Source organism: Canis lupus, chromosome 8, assembly GCF_003254725.2.
Source record: "Canis lupus dingo isolate Sandy chromosome 8, ASM325472v2, whole genome shotgun sequence".
NCBI classification, from domain to species: domain Eukaryota; kingdom Metazoa; phylum Chordata; class Mammalia; order Carnivora; family Canidae; genus Canis; species Canis lupus.
The window spans coordinates 50,569,046-50,595,482 of record NC_064250.1 but is presented as its reverse complement, the minus strand read 5'-3'; the positions used below and the strand labels follow the sequence as shown (position 1 = coordinate 50,595,482).

The 26,437-nt window shown below is 40.2% G+C and overlaps 1 protein-coding gene across 1 annotated transcript; it reads left to right on the top strand.

Annotated features, from left to right (window-relative positions):
- The first annotated feature begins 6 nt into the window (after positions 1-6).
- On the top strand, positions 7-25,926 carry ALKBH1 (alkB homolog 1, histone H2A dioxygenase). The gene is made up of 6 exons (XM_025443658.3): positions 7-226; positions 3,092-3,200; positions 6,698-6,860; positions 19,513-19,603; positions 22,926-23,119; positions 24,743-25,926. Exons 1-6 carry the CDS (start codon positions 44-46, stop codon positions 25,170-25,172), a joined length of 1,170 nt encoding a protein of 389 aa, XP_025299443.1. The 5' UTR covers positions 7-43; the 3' UTR covers positions 25,173-25,926.
- Positions 25,927-26,437: the final 511 nt, after the last annotated feature.

Below are 26,437 nucleotides of genomic sequence, written 5' to 3'. Positions count from 1 at the left end.
GGCACGCAATCTGCTTCCGGGTCAGAAGAACCCGGACGACGACATGGGGAAGATGGCGGCGGCCGTGGGCTCTGTAGCGACGCTTGCGGCGGAGCCAGGGGAGGACGCTTTTCGGAAGCTTTTCCGCTTCTACCGGCAGAGCCGCCCGGGAACAGCAGACCTGGGAGCAGTCATTGACTTCTCGGCGGCCCACACAGCCCGGGGCACGGGGCCTGGTGCCCGCAAGGTACGGACAGAGGAGAGGACCGCGCCCCGGGTCAGCTGACCTCTCCCGGCTTCTTGGAGGACCTTTAGGGCCCTGCTCACCTCTTTTCTCTTCCAGACTGTTAGTAATTCCCGCTCTCCGTGGGCGCGGAGTTTAATTGTCCACGAAGTGTCTCACTTTGGCGTGAAGAGCTGCGTTGCCGGCATCTCCACTCGGCCATTCCTGGCTGCGGCCTCAAAGAATGCTTGGGAATTGGTGTTCGTGCCTAACATTAAGTGTGCATTTGCATCTCTACTTTGATGTGTGTGAAAATCCATAAACCGTATTCGTAGATGTTAGGATAGCACTCAGCAGCTTGGGGAAAAAAAAAAAAAAAAAAAACTACGCGAGTTATCCCAGAATTGAGAGGGATCAATGTTAATTAAACCGTTGTCCATAAAACTAGTTCCTGTCGTCTCCGGGCCTTTTAGAAAGAGGGCGTTGAAAGATTGAGTTAATCTGCACTTTTGAAAATAAAGGGCACACGAATCCAAGCGCTGCCCATTATTTCTACCTTTCCCCCATAGAAAGTAAGAAAAGAAACATAAAGGATGACAGAGGGCACAGGGGAAATTTCAACTGTACAATAATGCATAATTTCTTTACAACCGCTGTAACACTAGGAATCCCTGATCCCTTAATTTGCCCTTGATGTTGTCCACAGATGGCTGGTTGAAGGGTTCTTTCTAAGCTTAGTAACAGCTCGGAACAAAATTGGAGCTACAGCAATACCATGTTTGTCAAGAACTCCGCTTTCTAGGAGCTTCATTTGTTAGCAGAAATGGTCTTAGAGTTGTCAAAATCACTGACAGAAAGTTTGCACTCTAAGAATAATATACACGGACAGACCGTCAGACCCTCATTCAGTTCCTTTAGCCTATGTTTTGCTGCAGTGCTTAAATACTTACAGAATGAGGGTGCCTTGGTTAAGCATCTGCCTGGATTTCAGCTCAGATCATGATCTCAGTGTCACCAGGTCGATTCCCCTCCACACTCAGTGCAGAGCCTGCTTAAGATTCTCTCCTGCCCACCTTGCTGTGCTGACACTCACTCTCTCAAAAAAAAAAAAAAAAAAAAAACATACTTTTTAGAATGTAAGCAAGCCTCTGAGAAAAGGATATTGTGTCTAGCACAGTATCAAACAGCACTCAATAAATGTCCTATCCATTGAGTATATAAAACTTAGTGCTTCTCCCTCTGCCTATGTCTCTGCCTCTCTCTCCGTGTCTCTGATGATAAATAAAATCTTAAAAAAAAAAAAAAATGGGTAACTAGTTCCCCAGCTCAAAATGGATTGAAAGTAGCAAATTGGAGAAGTTGCTATGAGAGCAAGTGATGAGCAGGGAAGAAAATCATGGCTAACAGGCAAGGGAGGAAGGAGAACCTTTTTTGAAACACAGAGGTTTGTTTCAGCTTGGCATGGAGGTCTACAAACTTCAGATAGGAGGGTGTTGCTCAATTACAGTGGACTATTAAGTATAGTCTATTTAAGAAATCGTTACAAAATGTTTGAAATAAAAACATCTTCACCAGTACCTGGCTCAGAGTTCCAGATAACATTTTATTACAGAGACTGGTAATACACCAGCCACTACTTGGTATTTTTTTCTGTAAATCTCTACTCTTGGTGAAGTTAATAGGATAAGTGATCATGTCATTTTGGAAGAGAGCATTTGATGTATTCTAAGACAAGACAGACTCTTCAGAGTTTTTTTAAGATTTTATTGCTTCATTTGACAGAGCACAAGCAGAGGGAGCTGCAGGCAGAGTAAAAAAGAGAAGCAGACTGTCAAGCAAGTAGGGAGCCTGATATGGGGCCAATTATAGGACCCCAGGATCATGACCTGAGCTGAAGGCAGACACTCAACCGACTGAACCACCCAGGCTCCCCTCTAAGTTTATTATTAATGGAAGAATAAAGAATACTTGTTTTATGAATGTCCTCTGTCTTCAGTGACTAAATATTGGATCCCTTAACCAATTTAATGAGCCATCAGTAAGATGCTCTTATATGCAAAGAAAACTTGAGCTCCTGAAAAGCTTAATTTCTAAGTAACTAACAAAGGCAAAAGCTCTGAGTTTAAATTTGAAGTTTCATCTAATCTAAAAGAGAATAAATATTCTGCTTTTAGCAAACAAACTTTCTAGTGTTACTGAAACAGTTATTCTGTCTGGTTGGAGCACTCTCTTCCAGTCTCTTAACCTCCCCTGCCTGTTGTTCCTCATGAGTTTGTTTAAATAGCAACTGTGTACTAGTGCCTTGGAAGCATTATGTTGGGCCACATTGAGGTGAATAGAATTCTGACAGGACATTTCAGTACACTTTTCACAATTTAGAGTCTTTTTTTTTTTTTTTTTTTTTTTAAGATTTTATTCATGAGAGACACAGAGAGAGAGGCAGAGACACAGGCAAAGGGAGAAGCAGGCTCCATGCAGGGAGCCCGACATGGGACTCGATCCCGGTCTCCAGGATCACGCCCTGGGCTGAAGGCGATGCTAAACCGCTGAGCCACCCGGGCTGCCCACAATTTAATCTTACAAGAAATCCACAAAGCTGTGGTGTCATCCAAAAAGGTAATCTGGAAGGCCAAAATCATCCTGCTTCTCATTACTGCTTAATTTTAAATCACTTTCTAGTATTTGTTAGTACATAGATGAGAAAACTGAGGCTCTAAGAAGTGACTTCTGTAAGTCTTACATCAACCAAGTGGTAGAACTGAGTTTAGGAGCCCAGACTTAGGACTCCTAATTTTGCCTCATACCAGAAATATCTTCAGAAATTTGGAATTCTCAGAGCTGACCTGCAAAATAGCTTTAGCCCTCTGATTTCTCTTTCCTTCCTGTCAGGTGGTCAAATCTCAGCTGAGTGTGTCTTCTGTCAGTGACCAGGATGCACATAGAGCAGGACTTCAGCCAGTCAGCAAGTGGCAAGCCTATGGACTCCAAGGCTATCCTGGTGAGTGCAACTGACCTCAGAAAACAAAATCATTTAATCATTTGTCTAATTTTAGGGGAGGAGTTATAGTACATGAAAACTAAACACAAATATTTTACTCCCAAACTCCTTTTAAATTCTCCCTCATCAAAGATTTACATCTATTTAACACTCCCAAAAGTTAGGATAGGGGTCAGTAGTGCCTCCCTTACAGTACAGAAAGTGACACACCAGATACAAATAAAAAATTAGGACATTGATTCTGAGCTCCCTGCCACAACTCCAAACACCTACTCTGGCAGAAGAACTACATTGAATAATCGAATAATTCATAATAGTTGCTCTAGTCACAAAATATCTGTGTTCTCGTGTGGGGAAAAAACACACAACAACTTAAAAATTGTTGATATTAAGACTGAGCTTTTGAAAAGAACATTAGAGTTAATAGGATCATAAGTCCTAATAGGCTAAATAATCTAGCATTTTGAACTTCAGTAATATTGGGTAGCTCACTTTACAGATACAGAAATTAAGAACATAATGAAAAATGGATAATGTTTTTAATTTTTTTTTTTGAGTAACCTCTACTTACAACCCTAAGGTTGAGAGTCACATCATACTGACTAAGCCAGACAAGTGCCCTTATTATTATTTTTTTTTAATTGTGGGGCCATTGTAGATTAATTATTATGAGCTATTTAGAAAGTACAGAAATACCTTATTTGGCCATATAATCTTTCATCCTTTTTCTTGGAGAGAACATAAAGTTAACATTGTATTTGTGATTTCAAATATGGATTAAAAGCAAGAAGAATTCCTAAAAAGAAATAATTAATTTTCAGGGCACCTGGGTGGCTTAGTGGTTGAGCGTCCTGGGATCAAGTCCCACATCAGGCTCCCCACAAGGAGTCTGCTTCTCCCTCTGCCTCTCTGTCTCTCATGAGTAAATAAATAAAATCTTAAAAAAAAATACTAATTTTCATTATGCCACGGGCCAGGTCTGTGTCATACTCTTAGTACGTTAGGACTACTGATGTATTTGTTAATAATATAGGACAGCATAATGGCTTCAATACTTACCTAAAAGCTGTCATGCACTTTAGTTCTTCATGAAAGAAGAGTCACAGCATGGCTCCCTGTGAGTTTGGATGAATGAGTGTGCATCACCAGTAGTCTTTTATGTACTTTCTGTTCTTGAAGGCTGCCCTTGACCTTTCAGGCCTATCTTCTATTTTCAAGACTGTGTTTCTCTGTTCCTATGCCCTCTTCCCTTAACACGTTGTTCAGACTACAGAGTTTTCAACCCCACTTTGGTTTTCTATTGTCCAATATTAATTTTGAGGTTTTCTAGGATTTCACACAACTCACATTTTGTGAGTTCGTACCTCATTTTGTCCTTAGGGACTTCATTCTATCTTCCCTAACATTGTAAGCTGCATTTAATAAAAGTGCAATGTCCAGAACATGGAAAATGACAGTCTCCCCTTATTCAGACTTGATCCGAAGGATGGTGTTTCCTTCTGGATTCTGCTTATTGTGAAAGAACCTAAGTAACCACAACCTATCCTTATAAGAATGAGCAGGTCAGGGTCTGAAAGAAGAGTAAAACCTGAGAGGGAACCTGACAGCACTCAACATTTGAAAGGTTGTCATACACACAAAGGGATGGGAGCATTGCATACTAGTGGTTAAGGTTCTGACACCCAAGCTACCTGGGTTCAAGTCATCATTCTACCATCCACTGTGTGACCTTGGGCAAATTTCTTAATATCTCTTGGTCTCAGTTTCCTGATGCATAAAATGTGAAAAAGATGCTCACTTTGTAAGGTTTTTATGAAGATTAAATGTGAGTACATTAAAGTACTTGGGTCTGCCTAGCACACAGTAAATGATTGATAAATGTTAGCTGGAAAGCTAGAGGTATTTTTTAAAGACCAAGAAACTAATTTGGGGGTTGCTCTATGTGTCCCAATCTAATAAGATCAATGCATGAAAATTTAAAGGCAAATTTTAATTCAATAAAAAGAAGGCCAGCAGTTGTCTAGAGTAGATTGCTTTAAGAGGTATTCATTCATCTGTCTGTCACTGGGTCAGTGGTATCCAGTATTTGAGGGAATGTTATAATCTTTATTTTGTGAAATAATGCTGTTAGGTGGGTAAGTTGCTGGGGATTTTTTCATGTCTTTTTTTTCCCCTCTCAAAATATTGACAGTCTTGTCACACTCTTAAATTATTTGGAGAATTTTGCTAGTCATGAAATGCAAAAGTGGCAAAAACACTCAGAAACAAATGTTCTCATTCCTGTCCTCCGATTTTAGAGGAAGAGGAGCACCTTCTGTTCAAAGCCAGTCCCTTCACCTTGTTGATCCCACCTTCTTTAATCTCTTCCAGTTTTCAAGACCTTGCTCTGCTCCTTTCCCGTCTTTTTTTCCTCTCTGCTAGTTCTTTCCTTATAATCTGTAATCATGCTTAGACTTTTCCAAACCCCCCAAAAAACATGAATCTACTCTTAAATTCTTTATTCTTCCATGACTGCTCCTCAAACTCGATTCCTTTCATACCCAGTCTTCTGCAAGGTGTTATCTGCATAAATCACTGCCGTCCTGGACAGCCCAGGTGGCTCAGCAGTTTAGCGCCACCTTCAGTCCAGGGCATGATCCCGGAGACCCGGGATCGAGTCCCACCTCAGGCTCCCTGCATTGGGCCTGCTTCTCCCTCTGCCTATGTCTCTATCTGTGTCTCTATGAATAAATAAATAAAATCTTTAAAAAAAAAATCACTGCTGTCCTTTCTCCAAGGGGCTTCACTAGGGACAGTTTTTCATCTCTAATTCTTAAGAAAGTACATAGTGTGTGTTTGTTGAATGTTTGATGAATGGATCCTTACCACACAAAGGATTCTGGGTAAATATTGTTATTCCTTTTCTACACGGAAGAAAAATGGCGTTAGATTACGTACAAGATCACAAAAGACCTTTTCAGCACACATGCTGTAGGTATTTGCATCATGCCATACTGAGCAGATGTACTTCACACTATTTCTCTTCCCTGTTCTGTCATTCAGATTTCAACAGGAGGCAGAAGTCACACCAATTATTTTAACTGAGAGAATTTAATATAAGTATTGTTAGACAGATATTAGAAAACAAAAAAGGCCAAGGGGGAACACTAAGATATCACAAAGGTAGTAATAGCAGGAAGCAGCTACTATCTTTGTAAATGATAAATACCTAGTACAAATTTGAGGGTGACTTGGCATTATCAATTCTAAAGTTTGCTTTGGAGTAACAGTTAATAATTGTGGAGTATTTATTTTTCCTGAGAATTTGTTTTTCTCTCTCCTTCCTCTGAAATTGGAGAATAGAAGCATATGCTTGTAAATGTGGAAGCCATAAAGCATGAGCAAAAGGGGATGGGGAATAAGTAATAAAGTAGTAGGTATAAGGATGTCAACGAAAATAAATTATCTCAACTGACAGAGAATTTCCTTCTCTCCTTTTTTTCCCCATCTTTGGATAGGATTTATTTTCATCCCAAACCCCTTCCTCCCAGGTTACCAGTGGCACTGGGTGAAGCAGTGCCTTAAATTATATTCCCAGAAACCTAATGTATGTAATCTGGACAAGCACATGAGCCAAGAAGAGACCCAGGACTTGTGGGAACAGAGCAAAGAGCTCCTCAGGTAAGTGTTCATATTCAGCTTAGGTCACTGCACATCTTTAGAGGAACTACCCCAGAACAATGCAGTGAAATTAACTGACCTATTTTTCCTTGTTTCCATGCAAATACAGCACAATTATATTCTTTCCCCTGGGAACATTTGGACAAATGCTTGACAGTTACATTAAAATGAGATCCATTTTAAAGATTTCCTTATCATAGCTTGAATCTCAGATTCATCCTCATTAATCATCAGCTGGTCCATTTTCATTCAGCTTCAGCCCTTTTTCTAGTTAAAGTGAGTTCCAGCCAGGTAACCTGGCTGGCTCAGGTGGTAAAGCATGTAACTTGATGTTGGGGTTGAGAGTTCAAGCCCCACATTGTGTGTGGAGATTATTTAAACAGTAAAATCTGGGGCACCTTGGTGGCTCAGTCAGCTAGGCGCCTGCCTTTGGCTCAAACCATGATCTTGGGTCCTGTGATCTAGCCCCGTTTCAGGCTCTCTGCGCAGTGCAGGAGAGCCCCTCCACCTGGCTTGTGCTCTCACTCGCTCTCAAATAAAGAAATAAAATATTTTTTTAAAAAATAAAGTGAGTTTCTTTGAAGACTTAATATTCTAGAAAAAATTAACACTAAAAGCTCTTTATTTCTGCTTTCCTAGATGAAGTTAGGAATTAGTTAGTTAGTAGCAGTTAGTAGAAACTGCTACTAAGAATTTTATGGTAGGTCAGTTGTTCCTCATGAAAACTAATCTGTGCACCTTAATGTTGAATCAACCTTTATTCATTGACAAATACAAATATGTAAATAAATAAATATGTGTATGTGTGTGTATGGTGTTTTTTAAGTTTTTTAAGTCAGGTGCCCCATCATTCCACAAGTATTTATTGAAGGTTAGTTGTGTCCCAGGCATGATGCTATAAGCACTGGAAGTACAAAGATTCACAGGACACAGTCCTTGTATTCAGAAGTGCATAGTCTGTGGCAGGAATTCAATGTCAACAGGAATAATTATTATAATAGAGCTTAGAAAGTGTTAGGATAGGTGTTCAGAAAAATGCTCTGGAGGCCGGAGGGAGAAATAATTCCTCTAGGCAGAAAGAGATGTCAAAAGAAGAAAAAATTATTTTTTAATTGTATCTATTTCCTCTTTTTCCTCCTTCCATTTGAACTGGGTCTTCAGAAGCAATTAGGAGTTTTCCTGTCAAAAGCAAGAAAGCTGTTTGGGGTAGAGAAAGCAGACTGAGCAAAGAGGTAATATTCAAGGCAGAGTAAACTGGTCTGTGAAATAGCATAGGATATGGGAGTTCGTGTGTTTGTTCAACAAATACCTATTGAGTGTCCACTATGCATCAGATACTGTGCTTGAGTGTTAGAGATTCAAAGACAGATAAGACACAGGTCCTGCTTTCAAGGAATTTGTAAGTTAGTTGAGGGCAGAGACATAATTAAATAGTTTGGCAGGTACAGAGATAGAATTTATACGATATTATGGGAACAGTCATTCAGGTGGCTAGATTAGAGGTATTTTATAGAACATGTTTCCTGAAAGTGATGGATAGAATTGGTAAGAGATGAAGCAGAAAAGTTAGATTAAGGCCAGAGGATAAAGGGTTTAGTGACCTAAAGCACTAGGTCCAGAGTCCAATCGCCTGGGTTCACATCTCAGGTCTGCCAATTACTAGATGTATAAATTTTAGCAAGTTTCTTAACCTTTCTATGCCTCATAGTACTCCTTCCCTCGCTGAATAGTATGAGGATTAAACAAGGTAGTATGTGAGACATCTTTAGAACAGCCTATTAAAACCACTGTGCTGGCTTTGTGTATTTTATTTGAACTCAGGATCTCTAATAGTTCACTCTTCCTAAACTGTGTCTATACTAATTCCATAGGGGAAATAGAAGATTTCCTTTAGTTGAAACAGGCAAAGAAACCTAAAACTCATTGGTTTTCCTTTCAAGACTTCTTGGTCTGCAGGTTATGGGAAAGGCAAAGGAGCAGTGGGAAACACCCTCTGTAAGCTTTCAGTGACGTCTTCTTTAGAACTGAAAGTAAAGGAAGGTTATGGTTGATTGAAATTAGAAATATTAGAGTTTGCTGTTAAACCAGCCTGTATTTTCAAGTAATTGATTTTTTTCCTTCTGACAAATGACTGCATAAATCTGAATTGTCATTTTCTAAGATAGTTCAGATGAACCTCTTTAATAAATCATTCTCTAAACAGTGGTGAGGGGTTTTTGTTTTGTTTTGTTTTATCTAGCAAATCAGCAAAAATAAAAATACGGTGGTCTTCTGTTGTCAAGGATTGGAAGAAAGTGATAGGCTCAGACATTGCTGATGGCATCAAAAATCGATTAGGACTTTATTTTTCCTCTTTCATTATATGATATATATTTGGATTTCCTCATTTGGGAACAAAGGGATTGGACTTGATAAGCCATTTCAGGTGGTTGGATCATGGTCAGAATCAACCTGGACGATACATGCTAGCTCTCCCCACTTTCCCAGAGCAAGTCAGAAAGAAAGAGGGTCTATCACTGAAGAAGATTAGTTTCCCTAGAGATTCTTATTATTGACTGTAACATCTGTATTGAGAGCCGTTGAACCAGAAGACCTCTAAGGATCCTTTCCATTTTAACTTTCTATGGTCAGAGGAGAAACTTTTTTTTTCCCCCAGAGGAGAAACTTTTAAGTAGGAAATGAAGAAAGACTTGAACTTAGAGGAAAAAATAGATCTGTTGACAAAATTAGGGCTATTTCATTCAGAGTTTATTGTGAGTGATAGTGTAGCTAAAGATTCTTGCACAAGACTATAGTAGCTAGGTATATGCATCTTTATTGCGGCATTGTTCATAATGGAAAAAATGAGAAACAATTTAAGTGTCAGCAAGAGATCAGGTAAACCAAGTATAACATACCACAGCAGTAGAATATAGCCACTGTGCAGCCATTCAAAGATCTTAAATCCAACTCTTTAGCAAATATAGTAGGGCTACCGTCATAATAAGTAAAATCGATTTTCAGCATCTCTGTCACAGCCACCTTAGACTAAGCCACCACCATTTACTGCATAGCCTCCTAGCCTGTCTCCCTGTGTTTGTTCTAATGCCTCTTCAGTCTGTTTTCTTCTTTTTAAGATTTTACTTATTTATTTGAGGGAGAGAGAATGTGCATGCATATGCGCATGAGTGGGGGGAGGGGGTAAGGCAGAGAGAAAAGCAGACTCCCCACTGGATGGGTAGCCTGCTACAAGGCTTGATCCTAGGACTCCAAGATCATGACCTGAGCAAAAAGTCAAAGCCACCCAGGCGCCTCTCTTCAGTCTGTTTTCTAATTAAGTGTAGGAATCAAAGCACCTCTCTTACAGTTTCTCATCTGTAGTACTGCAGTTCAGTTCTGATGCAGTCATTCAAAGTCGATAATCACAAGTTGAGAGCATGCCCTCCAACCAAGTCACTGTCACTTTTGACACCAGCCACAAGTTTGGGAGATCCCTAGCTACCCACAGTTCTGACCAACTGACTACAAACTGACTACAAATTATGCGTTCCATAACCATGACCCTCTCAAGTTCACAACTCACAGAATTCAGGAAAGCATTTGTACTTATGATTACAGTTTTATTATAAAGGATACAGGGGGGCAGCCCCCGTGGCTCAGAGGTTTAGTGCCACCTTCAGCCAGGGGCGTGATCCTGGAGACCTGGGATTGAGTCCCACATCGGGCTCCCTGCCTGGAGCCTACTTCTCCCTCTGCCTGTGTCTCTGCCTCTTTCTCTCTCTCTGTGTCTCTCATCAATCAATAAATAAAATCTTAAAAATAAATAAATAAGGGATACAGGGATGCCTTGGTGGCTCAGTGGTTGAGCATCTGCCTACGTCTTCAGTTCAGGGCGTGATCCTCAAGTCCCAGGATCGAGTCCCACATCAGGCTTCCTGCATGGAACCCGCTTCTCCCTCTGCCTATTTCTCTGCCTCTCTCTTTCTGTGTCTCTCATGAATAAATAAAATATTTTTTTAAAAAAAGATACAAATCAGGACCATTCAACAAGGAAACATGTAGGACAATGTCTGGGAGGGTCCTGAATGCAGAATTTCCATGGAATCAGGATGTGTCATTTTCCCATGAATCTCTCCCAAACTTAGTATTTGGTTTTTTTGGAAGGTTTCACTATTTAGGCATGATTGAATTATTAGCTACATGATTTTACTCAATATCTAGCCCCCAAACCAGCCCCTGAGGTTCATCTAACATCACTTGACTGAAAGCCTCAATCCCTCTAATTAACATGGTTGGTCTTTCTAGCTTGACAAGCTCACATCCTGAATTATCTCCTTAACTGTGGTCCTAGGGCCCACTGTGAAACAAAGATACTCCAATTCCTCCTGGAAATTTTAGGATTTAAAAGCTTTCTCCCCCCTGGGTGTTCTACTATATGTTGGCAAATCAAATTCCAATAAAAAGATATACTAAATAAATAAAAGCTCTCTCCCAAGAACCAGGGACAAAGGCCAGTGAAAATTCATTAATGCAACTCCATCACCTTAGAATAAATCAAAAGTTTTTACCATAGCCTATAAGACCTTGGTGAACCAGCCCCCAGCCATCTCTCCAATCTTACCTACTGCCATTCCTTTTCATTTATTCTGCTCCAGCTTTTGTAGCCTCCAGCTGTTCCTTTAAACACATCAAACATGCTCACATTATTGTACAAACTGTTCCTTCTACTTGGAAAGCTCTTCGTTTAGATAACCAATGACTTAGACCACCTGGGTGGCTTGGTCAGTTGGCCGTATGCCTTTGGCCCAGGTCATGATCTCAGGGTCCTGGGATCAAGTCCCATGGTGGGTTCTTTGCTCAGCAGGGAGCCCGTTTCTCGCTCTCTCTGTGCCTGCTGTTCCTCCAGCTTATACTCTCTGTCAAATAAAATCTTAAAAAACAAACAAACAAAAAAAAAAACTAACCAATGATTTGCTTCCTTCAAGTCTTTTGGGTGTTGTCATCTTATAAGAGACGATTCCCTTATCATTAAATTAAAAATAGTCTGCCATTTTCATTTACTCTTTATCGCCTTGCCCTCTGTTTTTAGTCTTCAGTGCTTGGTAATTACCAAATAAATATTGTGGAATTAATTAGTGGGTTCTTTCTTATACCTTTTGAATTTTGTGAATATATTATCTATTCAAAAATAACTTTTTAAAGAATAAGACAAGGGGACATATTAATTCAAATAAAGCAACTTTGCTTTCTCTAACCCATGACTTAGCTTGTGAAATACTTTACATTCATTTTTGTATGTGTGAACGCTTTTCCCATTAATATCCTCAGTGTGGACACAGAATTAGTCCCTTCCCTTTTCCACTCCTTTAAGACTCTTTCTGATGCTGTTATAAGCACTTGTTATAGTGTATCCAGTCATGGTGCCCTTCTCCCTCCCATTGCCTGTCATGCCCCTCCTCTGCCTCAGACCTTGAAGTGTTTGTAACCTTGATGCCTACCACAGTTCTTTGTATATACTAGAAAGCGCTTTTTAAATATTATTTTAAATTAATAGCCCCTTGCTGAATTTGAGAAGGATCAATTAAAGACTATATAGTACCTTTCCATCTTATTTTCATTAATTGATTAAATAATATACTTTTGTATTTTAGGAAATATCTGATGGTAAGAGAGATAGGAAGATTAAAGTCCCTGCCTTTGAGGAAGGGACTGTTAAAGGAAGAATTTGGGTACTTACCTACGGAATTTAGAATTTACGCCGAAGCCTGTAGGCAAATAGAAGTTGCAAGGCGTACTATAGGGGCACAGTGGAGGGAGAGCCTGAAACTAGGAAAAAGATTTCCCTGAAGAAGTAAGGTTAAACTGTGTGTGAAAAAGCAAGTCGGAAAAATCTGCCGTACAGAGAGTAGAATAGGAGAGAAGAGGGCATTTTAGTAGAGAAAACTGTATGGCCAAAATTGAAAGATGGAGGGTAGGGCACCCTATGGGAAAAGATAGGAGGTGAGACTAGAAAGGTGAGAACCAGAAAATGTAAGGGGGGGTTGCATGCCTTACGGCAAGTATGGGCTTTATCCTATAAACAGTGGGAATTCATCAGATTAATAACAGATTTTTCACTTTAGAAAGGTAATTTTTCTGGCAGTGAGGAAAATGGACTGAAAATACAGTCATTGCAAAAACACAATAAAAAATTTAGCTTGGGGCACCAAGGTGGCTCAGTGGTTGAGCATCTGTCTTTGGCTCAGGTCGTGATCCTGGGATCTCTGTATCTCATGAATAAATTTAAATTTTTTTTAATTTAAAAAGAATTTAGCTTAAAAGCCATACAAAAAATGATAAAGGCCTGGAAAAGACATTGTCAGCAAGGCTTGGTGACCAAGAGATCATAAAAAAGAGACAAGTTAAGGATTATCCACAAATTTATTGCTAGCACTTCTAGGGTAAAAATGGGGTTTTATCCCAGTTTTATTGACGTAATTGACATAAAACATTATATTAGTTCGAAGTGTACAACAATTTGATATGTGTATATTGCAAAACAGTTATTGTGGTGAGTTAACAACAGTTACCTCACATAGTTAGAAATTTTTTTCTCATGATGAGAACTTTTAAAATCTACTCTCTTAGGAAATAACACAATACAGTATTGTTAACTGTAGTCACCATGCTGTACATTAAATCCTCAGAACTTACTTATAAGTAACTGGAAGTTTGTACATTTTGACCACATTGTCACCTCACCCATACCCACCCACGCTTACCTTTGGCAGCTTCCAGTCTTTTCTGTTTCTACAAGTTTAGATTTTTTAGATACCACATGTAAGTATGATCATATAGTATTTGTCTTTGCCTGTTTGACATTTCACTTAGCACAGTGCCCTCAAGGTTCATGTCACAAAGGTAGGATTTCCGTTTTTATGGCTAGATAATACTTGTATTATGTGTTGTGTATCACATTTTCTTTATCCCATTCATCTATCAATGGACACTCAGGTGTTTCTTTGTTTTGGCTGTTGTAAATAACACTGTAATTATTTATGTAAAACTGTGAAGGTTCCTCAAAAAAATGTTAAAAATAAATAAATAAATAAAATTTTTTCGAAGATTAAAAAAATTAGGGATCCCTGGGTGGTGCAGCGGTTTAGCGCCTGCCCTTTGGCCCAGGGCGCGATCCTGGAGACCCAGGATCAAATCCCACATCAGGCTCCCAGTGCATGGAGCCTGCTTCTCCCTCTGCCTGTGTCTCTGCCTCTGTGTGTGTGTGTGTGTGTGTGTGTGTGTGTGTGTGACTATCATAAATAAATAAAAATTTTTTAAAAAGATTATAAAATTTAAAAATAGGATTACCAGAAGATTAATAACTCCACTTCTGGGTATATATCCAAAAGAAACAAAATCACTGTCTCAAAAAGATATCTGCATCTCCATGTTCATTTTAACATTATATATATTAAGATTTTTAATGGAAATAGGATTAGAGGAGAAGGAGCAGAGATAATCCTTAGTGTAGTTTAAGGATTCAAGTTTTTGAAATACCTGTGGAGTATGCAGATGGAGATGTCCAGTATACCTTTGGAAATAGGGAACTGAGTTGGGAATGAAGTCAGAGGGAGATATGGGAGTTACACATAAAGACCATAGTAAAGTGGGGTGTGCAGCTGGCTCAGTCAGTAGAGCAACTCTTGATCTTGGGATTGTGAGTTCAATTCCCATATTGAGTGTAGAGATTACTTAAGTAAATAAAAATTGTTTTAAATGATTGAAAAAAATATTTGGGACACCTGGGTGGCTCAGCGGTTGAGCGTCTGCCTTTGGCTCAGGGGGTGATCCCAGGGTCCCACATTGGGCCTGCTTCTGCCTCTGCCTATGTCGCTGCCTCTCTATCTCTGTGTCTCTTATAAATAAATAATAAATTCTTTAAATAAAGAAGAAGAAAGGGGGATCCCTGGGTGGCTCAGCAGTTTAGCGCCTACCTTCAGCCCAGGGCATGATCCTGGAGACCCGGGATCAAGTCCCGCATCAGGCCCCCTGCATGGAGCCTGCTTCTCCCTCTGTCTGTGTCTCTGCCCCCGCCCCCCTCTGTGTGTGTCTCTCTCACGAATAAATAAAATATTTTTTTAAAAAATAAAAATATTTGTAATAGGATTTTTAAGGCTTTTTATCATAAACAACCTGAGATCTTTTCTGCCTGAGTACTTTTGCTTTCAGTAATTCACTACTGTTCCTTGAAACAAGGAAGGAAAGGAAATACCAGCGCTTAGTTATGAGACAGGAAAGGAAATACCAGCGCTTAGTTATGAGACAAACTACCCACTACACAAAGAGTGGACAAGCAGGACAGTTCATTTCCACCCAGCTAGGATGCAGGTGAAAGAAGCATTATGGGATGTGATTGTGGAGAGAAATACCAGCACTTAGAGAAAGCGCTTATCCATGACAGAAAGTGAGCAAACTGCTATCCAGGGGAGAAGGTGGCCAGCTTGCCCATCCGTCCTCCTGCTGGTGCCTAGAGCTACAACAAGGGCAGGGAGCTTAGTGTTTTTCTCTTTGTAGTAAGAACCAAGAATCAAGGTCATACTTGCTTGAAAACATTCTTTTGGATAATTGGATAAAGATTCAAAGTTAGATGCCAGCATATCCTGCGCATTCCTTAGACTGGATTTGGCAGTTCTGTTGGCACTGAGCCTTCTTGGCCACCTTTTGGACAGGTCAGGTTTAAAAAGAGAACAGCGTACTCTCTGTATTAATCCATCAGTATTTCCTGCTTGAAGGTCATCTGGGAGTGTGTTAAACTTGGTTTTGGCCTTAAACAATTCACAGTGTTCGAGAGTGAATTTTTTGGAGTCTTTGTTACCCAAAGGTCACAGGGACCAGAATGGTCTCCAAGTAGTGCTAAGACAGGAAATGGCTAGTGTTGGCCTGCCCTGCTCATATCTTGAAGGCAAGTTTTATAATGTTACTTTCCTACCAGAAATTCAATACAAAGACAAAAATTGAAATTGTGTTCTCAAATAGGAAGTGACAGGTGGAACCTTATATCTACATGGGTCTGACACATTACACAAAATGTGTATTTGTGTGTAGAATCATCCTCAAAATGGTGCACCCAGTGATCACAACTTTTCTTTTACTATACAATTTTTTTTAAGATTTTTATTTATTCATCAGAGACACAGAGAAAGAGGTAGAGACACAGGCAGAGGGAGAAGTAGGTTCCATGCAGGGAGCCCAATGCGGGACTCCATCCTGGATCCCGACCTGGGCTGAAGGCAGCGCTAAACCGCTGAGCCAGCCAGGCTGCCCTATTCAAGTCTTTTAAGCTTTTTTTTCCTTTTTGTTAGATGGCCTGGGCTTAATGTTTTTACACCCTTGCACCAGTCCCCCTCAGTAATACAAGGCAAAGCCCAGAGCCTTCCTTATAGTGATACAATTAAGGCAGAAAACAGATCTTTTTTTGGTTTCCTAAGAACAAAATTTTAAATATATGTTACAGGACGATTCTACTCATGCTTGGTGATTACTATGATTTTGACAATTTTCTTATAATTCCATAAACCTGTGTTAATTATAATAGTGTATGCCCTGTTCTTAAGGAATTTTAGACTGACTCTTGATGTAAAAGCAGTTTGGTGATGCCATATCGAATGTCTAAATACCATCACCTTCTGAATTATTTTTATTTTTTTAGAGGGGGAGTTGGGAGAAGGGGCAGAGGGAGAGAGAGAGAATCCCAAGCAGGCTCTCTGCTCAGCACAGAGCCCAATGCAGTGCTCGATCTTACAACCCTGAGATCATGACATGAACCAAAATCAAGAGTCAGATGCTTAGCCGACTGAGCCACCCAGGTGCCCCCTGAATTATTTTTAGAGCTGCATTGTTATATTTGTTTAGATCAATCTAGTTTTGATATAATAATTGTATGAGTTCTTCATCAAGAATAAAATGATATTTTTATCAATCTAGAAATATGGAAAGTATTTTTTTTTTATTTTAGCTAGAATAGTGTTTCTCAACTGTCCCTGGTTCAGCAGCATCCCCATCTCTTGAGAACTTACTAGAAATGCAGATTCTTAGGCTCCATCCTAGACCTGCTGAATCAGAATTTATAGGTCTGGGTCTAGCCCTGTTAGTTTTAACTAGGTGATTCTCCTGAACATTAATATTTGGAAACTAAGTTGGGTACATACTATTAGCCACAGTATTCACAGGAGTCTAGTAATGAGAGATCATCCTTATTTTTCCATCTCATAGCTACTAAAATAGATTATGTTCTCCAGAGGGGATCATCAGGGAACTCTTTTATTTGTATCTTTAGCCAAAGAAACATTGGTAGAAGTCAGGTTGTGTTAGTAACTATGCATTCCTTTTTTTCCCCCCATTTTTAGTTCCTACACATAGAAGATGTAAATAATGAATGATGGTTTTACATGGTAGCTGTTCACATCAGCTAGCTGTACTCACTGGCCACACATATATAGTTTCCCCTAAATTGCTAATCATGTCTTGTGCCAGGTGTCCCCCAAGACCACACCCAAGGTTGGTGATTGACCAGGAGGGTTCAGCACATAGTTGTCCTCGTAGATAAGATTTATTCCAGTTCAAAGAATCCAAAATTAGTGAAGGGAAAAGATGCATTGAGCAAAGTCCTGGAAAAACCGGGCTCAATCTTCCGGGGTTTTCTCCCCGTGAAGTCACACAAAGTATGCTTAATTCTACCAATAACAAGTTGTGACAACACGTGTGAAAGATTGTTTATGAAGCTCAGTGCCCAGTCACATAGTCTCTGTGTGACACATTCCAAATTCAGACTCTCAGAAGGAAAGCAGCTGTGTAACATAAACCATATTGTTTTGCACAGAAAGTTTAGGCACAGTGAGCAGCAGTTCTGGGAATGACATGAACCTCCCCAAATTCCAAGTTCCAGATGCCTGCCAACAACCAACCTTGTAAGCAAGCCTTTCAAAGGATAGCATTCAGATCTGCTCTGCCTCTTTTCAGCACTGCTCTCCTTAGTAAACCAGTGTTGATACCATTCCTTTTAGCAACTGGCCTTGATGTGTGTCTGTGTCATGATGTCCTAAGAATGTAAACTCTGTGAGGACAGATAGGATCTATTATGTAAACGCTGTCAAACATCAGGACGAGTGCCACTTACAGTATGAACCTCTAATTAAAGTCCTTTGCTTCTGCTCATGTGGTATGCTTGTATTGCCCACTGAGGCCTTAACTGATTAGACAGCTAACTTTGAGCTCTCCTTTTTCTTAATTCCAGTGGCCCTCAAAATCTCGTGCTATTCAGTTCAGTACAGATTTCATATTGCCTTGAACTTTCCCTTCATTTTTTCTTATACTTATCTGTCATCTCTTGTCAAAATATGAACTCCTAAAGCAGACTAATCTTTTCTTTTTTTAAACAGCAGTGGTCCTTGGACCAAAAAAAAATTTGATCGATTAATGATGCAAATTACATAGCATTAGACTTAGCATTCTTGTATTTTTAGATATTTAAAGGTAAATCAAAGAAGCTTCTTTCTCTTTAGAAAAAGAGTAGTTAATCCCATAGATTTGATCAGATAAGATGTAATTACAGAAAGGGCACCTCTCTGTTTTACAGAAACCTCCTGTATTTGAACAAGGAGATGTCAGAAACCAAATTAATTACAGAGGTCCTTAATTGTTAGCTAAGCCTCAGTTCTCTAAGCTATGTCATACAGGGTTGAAGAAGTCATGTTAAACCAGTTATTTTTGATTGTATACAATGTATATTTTGCCAAAATTTTTCCCCAACCTGTAATTCTGGGAAACCACCAGCATTATAAACATAGTGATTGCTATGATTAATCATACCCTACCTACTCCTAGCAAACCAAATGGAACATGTTCTATTAGCCAAATTTAAATTACCCATGGTGCCCTTGGTCCCATTTCCAATGGATAGGTAAAGATATTTCTGTTTTCCTTTTTTTATTATTGCCATGCTGGAGACTTGCCATTTAAAATTGATCCCATTCAGCAAAGGATTTAGAATCAAGGTCTAAAAATTAGAAATGCTAACATGGGAGGAGGTGCCTGGGTGGCTCAGTCAGTTGAGCATCTGACTCTTGATTTTGGCTTAGGTCATGATCTCAGGGTCCTGAGGTCAAGCCCTGCATCCACCTCCCTGTTCAGTAGAGTCTGCTTGGGTTCTTTCCCTTTGCACCCCCCCTGCCACCACACACATAAACGCACGTGCACCCATGCACATTCTCTCTCTCTCTTTCTCTCTCTAATGAATACATCTATATAAATCTTTCTTTTTTTAAAAGATTTTATTTATTTGACAGGGAGAGCACATAGGCAGGGAGAGCGGGAGAGGGAGAGGGAGAAGCAGGCCCTCTACCAAGCAGGGAGCCCAAAGCAGGGCTCGATTCCAGGACCCTGGGATCATGACCTGAGCTGAAGGCAGACGCTTAACTGACTGAGCCACCCAGGCACCCCAATCTATAAATCTTTTTTAAAAATGCAAACCTGTTTTTTAGTGTTTTTATATTTTGATCAGTTCCTTTGTTCTCACTTCCTCTGTCAAGATCTTGACTAATAATAACTTATACCAAAGAATACCAAATTCCATCATGCAAAGGGCAATTGCTGTCATTGAGGTGAATAAATCTTCTTTTGCCCCCAATCTTCACAGGTATAAAGAAGTGAATAAACGGAGACCCAGAAGTTTACTAGAGAAGTTGCGCTGGGTGACCCTAGGCTACCATTATAACTGGGATAGTAAGGTATGCAGATTTCCTTGTGAATTCCATTGTCTTTTGCTTTTACACTCCTTGGGCTCAGGAGATTGATGTCTTCCTGGCCAAGCTTTTAAAGTATCAGATTATCAATTTGTGAGAGGATCTTTCATTTATCTCTTAAAATCCTCTTGATAACAATGTCTCAAGAGGAATGAATAGTTTCTCTGAAGAGAAAATTTCTTCTCATATGCCCTTAGGTCATAATATTTCATCAGAAGTCATTGGTGCTTTCTCTAAATATGTTTCAGGGATAGATGTTTCTTTATTTTTTTTTTAAATATGTATATTTCTTTTCTTTTTTTATATATTTATGATAGGGACACAGTGAAAGAGAGAGAGGGGCACAGACACAGGCAGAGGGAGAAGCAGGCTCCATGCACCAGGAGCCCGACGTGGGATTCAATCCTGGATCTCCAGGATCGCGCCCTGGGCCAAAGGCAGGTGCTAAACCACTGCGCCACCCAGGGATCCCTAAATGTTTCCTTATTGCATTCAAGAGCAATTCTCGATTAAAACTTTTATTTCTGGGATCCCTGGGTGGCACAGCGGTTTGGCGCTTGCCTTTGGCCCGGGGCCTGATCCTGGAGACCCAGGATCGAGTCCCACATCAGGCTCCCTGCATGGAGCCTGCTTCTCCCTCTGCCTGTGTCTCTGCCTCTCTCTCTCTCTCTCTCTCTCTGTGACTATCATAAATAAATAAAAATTTAAAAATAAATTAATTAATTAATAAAAACTTTTATTTCTGTTATTGTTTAATGTTTGCTGAGCTTTTATTTTCTATGTAATATCTGTTTGGAGTAAAATAATGTCCATCAACTCATAAAAGATACCTTTGCCAACTATATAAGGTCTGAGCAAGACACAGATGGGAAAGAATGTCCTACAGTTAACAAAGTTCTGTTTTGTTTTTTTTTTGAGGTAGCTGCTGCTTTGCTGACCTCTGTGCTTCTGAAAGTGCCTCCTTTATCACAGGCAGCCTAGTGCCTCTTGTCTCCATGAGATGTTTGCCACCAAGGAAGGACTAATTCTGAAAATAAATTGAATAAACCAATTAGTAGAGATCATCTTCCTACTAACTCGTTACTTTCTAAAAGTTCCATAGTGGGGATCCCTGGGTGGCTCAGCGGTTTGGCGCCTGCCTTTGGCCTAGGGAGTGATCTTGGAGTCCCGGGATCGAGTCCCATATCGGGCTCCCTGCATGGAGCCTGCTTCTCCCTCTGCCTGTGTCTCTGCCTCTCTCTGTCTCTCATGAATAAATTTTTAAAATCTTTTTAAAAATATAAAATAAATGATTTAGAATATAATAGATTTAAAAAGTAAATGAATAAATAAAAATTCCATAGTTTCAGTCAACCCAGCTTATTAACAAATATATTAACTACTTAAAATAATGATGAATGTCGCACAAAAATGTTCATGGTATAATTCTCACTTTCAGTAATGCAGATTCAATGGAAGACTGGATACCTGTGTTTGGGGAAATAGCCAGGTGATTCTCTCTGGGTTAGCTGGCCCCAGTGTGAATCTGCCTTCCAGGGGATAGTGCATTCCTCATAAAGGAGGGTGCAAACGTCAGACACTTAATGTCCACATCGTGATTACAGCAGTGCCCGGTTGTTCTGAGCAGTTAAATGCATTAACACAATACATGTTAGTTTATTGTTTTTTGTTTTGTTTTGTTTTAGTTTATTGTTTTTTTAGAATGTTATATTTATTGTCAATACTGTTATTCCTCAACGACTTAAAGTTACTCTCATTTACTAAGAAAAATGTGGAGTGAAAAATTATCAGAAACCCTGAATGAGTAATCAGAGAAAAGGGGAAGAGAAGTAGGGAGATTCGTGCGTAGACTGTCTGGACAGGGTTGAAAACCCACAGAGGTAACCTAGTTCTGGAATAGCAGCTCTGAGTAGTTCATCTTTTGGAGGACTGCCTTGAAGTTCTCTAGCTGTATCCTTAGTGTTGGGAAATTAAATAGGAACTCTTCTTATGGGCAGTTCGGGAAAAGAAGGAAAAAATAAAACAAATTTCATCTGTGAGGAGGCTTGGCCATCCATCAGACTTTTCACAAAAGTCTTCCTTAACCTTAAGTGAAAGCTTGCTTCTGCCAAAGTGAAGACATGATCTCCAGGGCTATGGTTCTGGTGCTACAGTTGGAGTACCTCAGGGCACTAGTGGAGATGTGAGACAGGAGACAGGAGTGGGTTTGCTAATAGGTCTGAAGTTGTAGGGCTGAGGGAACCATGAGAGCAGTAGCAGGACAGAGGAGGGGCATCAGGCTGCCAGGCTAGGCTCACCCGAGCCAGAGCAGGCTGCACCCTCGTGTACATAGGAGACCGCCACCTTGTCCTTCTCCTTGGTTGCTGGATTTGGTAGAGAGAATGAGTGTTCTGCCCTTTGATTTGTTTTGTTTTACTTAAGAGAAAAAGGATATTTGTGATTTCTACATGTTAAAAATAGACATTTCCAGAAGGTAAATGCTGAAAATTACTTCCATTTTAACATCCTGCCTTGACTGTAGTCTAAGTTTCCATTTAGATGTTTTGAGCATGTCATCTCATCAGACTGACCAATAAAATGGGCAGCAAGCCATGTTATGGGCTGAGGGCCCAAAATCAAACTGGCTATCATATTTGAATTACTTTCTTTATTTTTCTTAAATAAGTTTTGTATTTTAGAATAGTTTTAGATTTGCAGAAAAGTTGAAAAGATAGTACAGAGTTCCCATAGACCCCACACCCAGTTCTCCCTCTTATTAACATTTTACATTCTTTTGGTTCCTTTGTCTCAATTAGTGAACCATGTTAATGCATTATTTCAATAGTAATAGTGAAGTCCATATTTCATTCATGGTTTCTTAGCTTTCCTTCAGTTTTCTTAGTTTTTAACTGATATCCTTTTTCTGTTCCAGGATACCACTTTACAGTTAGTCATCAAATACCTCTTGGCAGTGACAGTGTTGCGTTGCTTTTTTATCCTATGAGAATGATCCTATTTAGGATGAAAGTACACCAAAGAGAGACTTAGTAATTGCTTCATGACTCCAGGCAGAGAGAATTTGTCTGATTTATCACTGCATAGCATAGTGCCTATCATGTAATAGGTGCTCAGTATTTTGAACATCTCATTATTAGATTACTGGATGCCTCAAAAACAGATGGATAAATTATGTTATGTTATTGTCTTACATGTAAGTTAAATTTTAAAGATAGATAAAAAATATTAAAGTTAGATAATTTAATGCCACAGTTTCCTGTTTTCCTGAGATCATTGTTTATTTTTCTTATTTTCCCTACTTTTATCAAAGAAATACTCAGCCGATCATTATACACCTTTCCCTTCTGACCTGGCTTTCCTCTCAGAGCAAGTAGCTGCAGCCTGTGGATTTCAGGGTTTCCGAGCTGAAGCAGGTATCCTGAATTACTACCGATTGGACTCTACACTGGGAATCCACGTAGACAGATCTGAACTAGATCACTCCAAACCCCTGCTGTCTTTCAGGTAAGCTGGTTTGAGATTACTTTCTATTACTTCATACCTTTTTCTAAACCATTTCTAGCTAAGATAAATAAAAACAGAGACTTTAAGAAATGGTTGGACTCTATAGTCTTTACTTCTGGGTGTCTTAGCAATGATATCATAAGTAAAATTAGCCTTGTCCTGAAGAGTAGTAACCAAATTACAGTTAATATTTCTGTTTGGGCAGCCCGAGTGGCTCAGCGGTTTAGCACCGCCTTCGGCCCGGGGCGTGATCCTGTAGACCCGGGATCGAGTCCCACGTCGGGCTCCCTGCATGGAGCCTGCTTCTCCCTCTGCCTGTGTCTCTACCTCTCTCTCTCGCTGTGTGTCTCTAATAAATAAATAAAATCTTAAAAAAATAATAATAATACTTGTTTAAAATGCATGGAATCTGCCTTTTGTGTGTGTGTGTGTGTGTGTGTTTTTTTAAGATTTTTATTTATTTATTCACGAGAGACACAGAGAGAGAGGCAAAGACACAGGCAGAGGGAGAAGCAGGTTGCATGCAGGGAGCCTGACGCAGGACTCGATCCCGAATCTCTAGGATCATGCTCTGGGCCGAAGGCAGATGTGTAACCACTGAGCCACCCAGGTATCCGTGCCTTTTGTATTGAGAGGTATCGTCAGTGTCTGTGGAATAGGCAAGTGGAAGGCTGTAAGGTGAAGTGAAGCAACCTTTTTTGGAATAGGGAAGAGTAAAGCAGAGAAGCCTGAGTAATGTACTCTCCTTGTCTCCCTAAACATAAGTTTAAATTGGGCAAAGTGCTGTGCTTGTATCACACAAAGAAAGTGCCTGAACAGTCTTTTATTAATTGCCTTATCTTTAAAGTGAGCAGGCATGGTATAGGAAAGGACTCAAATAATTCATTGGAAGGCTTAAATCTTAAAGATTCATCTTACAAAACTTATATGGGTAATAGTAAAACTAAATTTTTAATCTGCTTATTTTACTGCTTCAGGGGGATCCCTGGGTGGCGCAGTGGTTTGGCGCCTGCCTTTGGCCCAGGACGCGATCCTGGAGACCCGGGATCGAATCCCACATCGGGCTCCCGGTGCATGGAGCCTGCTTCTCCCTCTGCCTATGTCTCTACCCCTCTCTCTCTCTCTCTCTCTCTCTCTCTGTGACTATCATAAATAAATAAAAATTTAAAAAAAATTTTTTTTAACTGCTTCAGATTTTATTTTGTAGCAGTCCTGTGGTCTTTGAGCAGTTTGAGCAGCAGATCATGGGTTGTTCACTTATAGACACGAGCCAGAAGAGAAGGGTCTGAGCACAGTTTTAAAAAGAGGATGCCTGGGTGGCTCAGTGGCTTGGCGCCTGCCTTTGGCCCAGGGCGCGATCCTGGAGTCCCAGGATCGAGTCCCACATCGGGCTCCCTGCATGGAGCCTGCTTCTCCCTCCTCTTGTGTCTCTGCCTCTCTCTTTCTCTCTCTATATCTATCATGAATAAATAAATAAGTAAATCTTTTAAAAAAAAAAAAAAGGATGTGAGAGCAGTAAGTGCCAAGCTGAAATGAGAAAAGAAGGCAGTTGGCAGTAACTTTCCAAGCCATGGTTAGTAAAGGAACTGACTCTTGTGTATTGTTGTACTTATTTTATTTTAGCTTTGGACAGTCTGCCATCTTCCTCCTGGGCGGCCTCAAAAGAGACGAAGCTCCCACAGCCATGTTTATGCACAGTGGTGACATCATGGTAATGTCAGGTTTCAGTCGCCTGTTGAACCATGCAGTCCCAAGAGTCCTTCCAAGTCCTCAGGGGGAAAGCCTGCCATGCTGCCTGGAGACGCCTCTGCCGGCCGTTCTCCCCAGAGACTCCGTGGTACAACCCTGCTCTGAGGAGGACTGGCAAGTGTGCACCCGCTACTTGAAAACTGCTCGTGTTAACATGACTGTCCGACAGGTACTGGCCGCAGACCAGGACTTCCCTTCAGAACCCGTGGAGGAGAATCAAAGAGACCTCACCCTGGAAGGATTCTGCCACCTGGACGATGACAGTAGCCAAGTAAAACAAATGAAGCTCGACCCTGACAGCTGAGACTTGGAGAGCTGGTTCCTTTACTCAGGCAGGTCTTACGGTGAACGACCACGCTTTCTTATATTGCCATAGACTTTAGCACCAAGACAAGCCAAAAACAGACAGGGAGCAACTCATCACTGATCACAGTGTTGCCTTGGAACGCATCCTGAAGAGTAAAGCAGTTGGCCACTTTGCTCAGAGACATGTTTGACATGGTCCAGTCCGGTTTGATGTTGCCACTAATGTATGGGATAAGTCCAAGGAGTTCTGACCTTCCAGAACAGTCTTCCCAACCTCTGCTCTTACCTGTGAGGGAAATAGAAGTGAGTTTCCATGTTATTGGAGCCTTAAATACCTCAGATTTTATAAGTGGGAAACTTGACACCCCTCCAACTACCCCATCTAGTGATTTGTGGTAAAATCGTGGTTCCAAGAACCAGCCATTAATCTCACCCTCATTCTTCCAGCCATCATCAAAGTCTGATCTTCTGTCTTCTCTGGCCTTCACAGAAGAATCCTATATATATTAAGACAACGGAACTAAAAACCTCATCTCCTAAGAAAGAAATTTATCACAGCTATCTCTCTTGCCTAAAAGATAAAATATATATAAGCCCAAGGAAAGAGGGGCAGTAGTTTCTTCAGATTTCTTTTAGGTCTAAACTCTTCCTGTTGGCTTTTTAATGCAATTTTAATTGTTGGATGAAAAAAGCCCCAAGGGTGTTCGGTAACTGTTTTCTCCATGAATAAACTTTCTCTATCTTAAATTAAAGATCTGTATCAATCTTTGAGGGTTAGCAAATCTGGGATTAGTTTTTACTTGCTGCGTTGTTGCTGCTGTTGAAGCCCTCCAGCTGCTTCTGCCCTGCATCATCCTGCTCTGCCCTAAGTATTCTCTGTGACTGTCTCACAGAAGAGAAAATTCTTTGATATTCCAGTCACTGCTGTCTTTTGTGATCGTGGACAGCTTGGAAACTGCATGAAGTACCAAGTTTTAATCTTCATACCCCTACCAGCTTAACTCACCATACCCCTAGCTGAGCTGCTTTACATTTCTCTGGGCCTCAGTTTCCTCATCCATGACATGAAGATAGTATTAACTACCATCTTCCTAGAAGGATATTAATATTTTAAATGTAATAGGAATTTAGAGCTCCTTTATAACAAAGTGTCAAGCTTTTATTACTACATAGGGCCTTTTGTTTGTGTGGACGACTGGCTGAAAGCCACTTGGATACCTGCTGCTTGAGACAAGACTTGCCAAATCTGCATTTCTCTGTCTT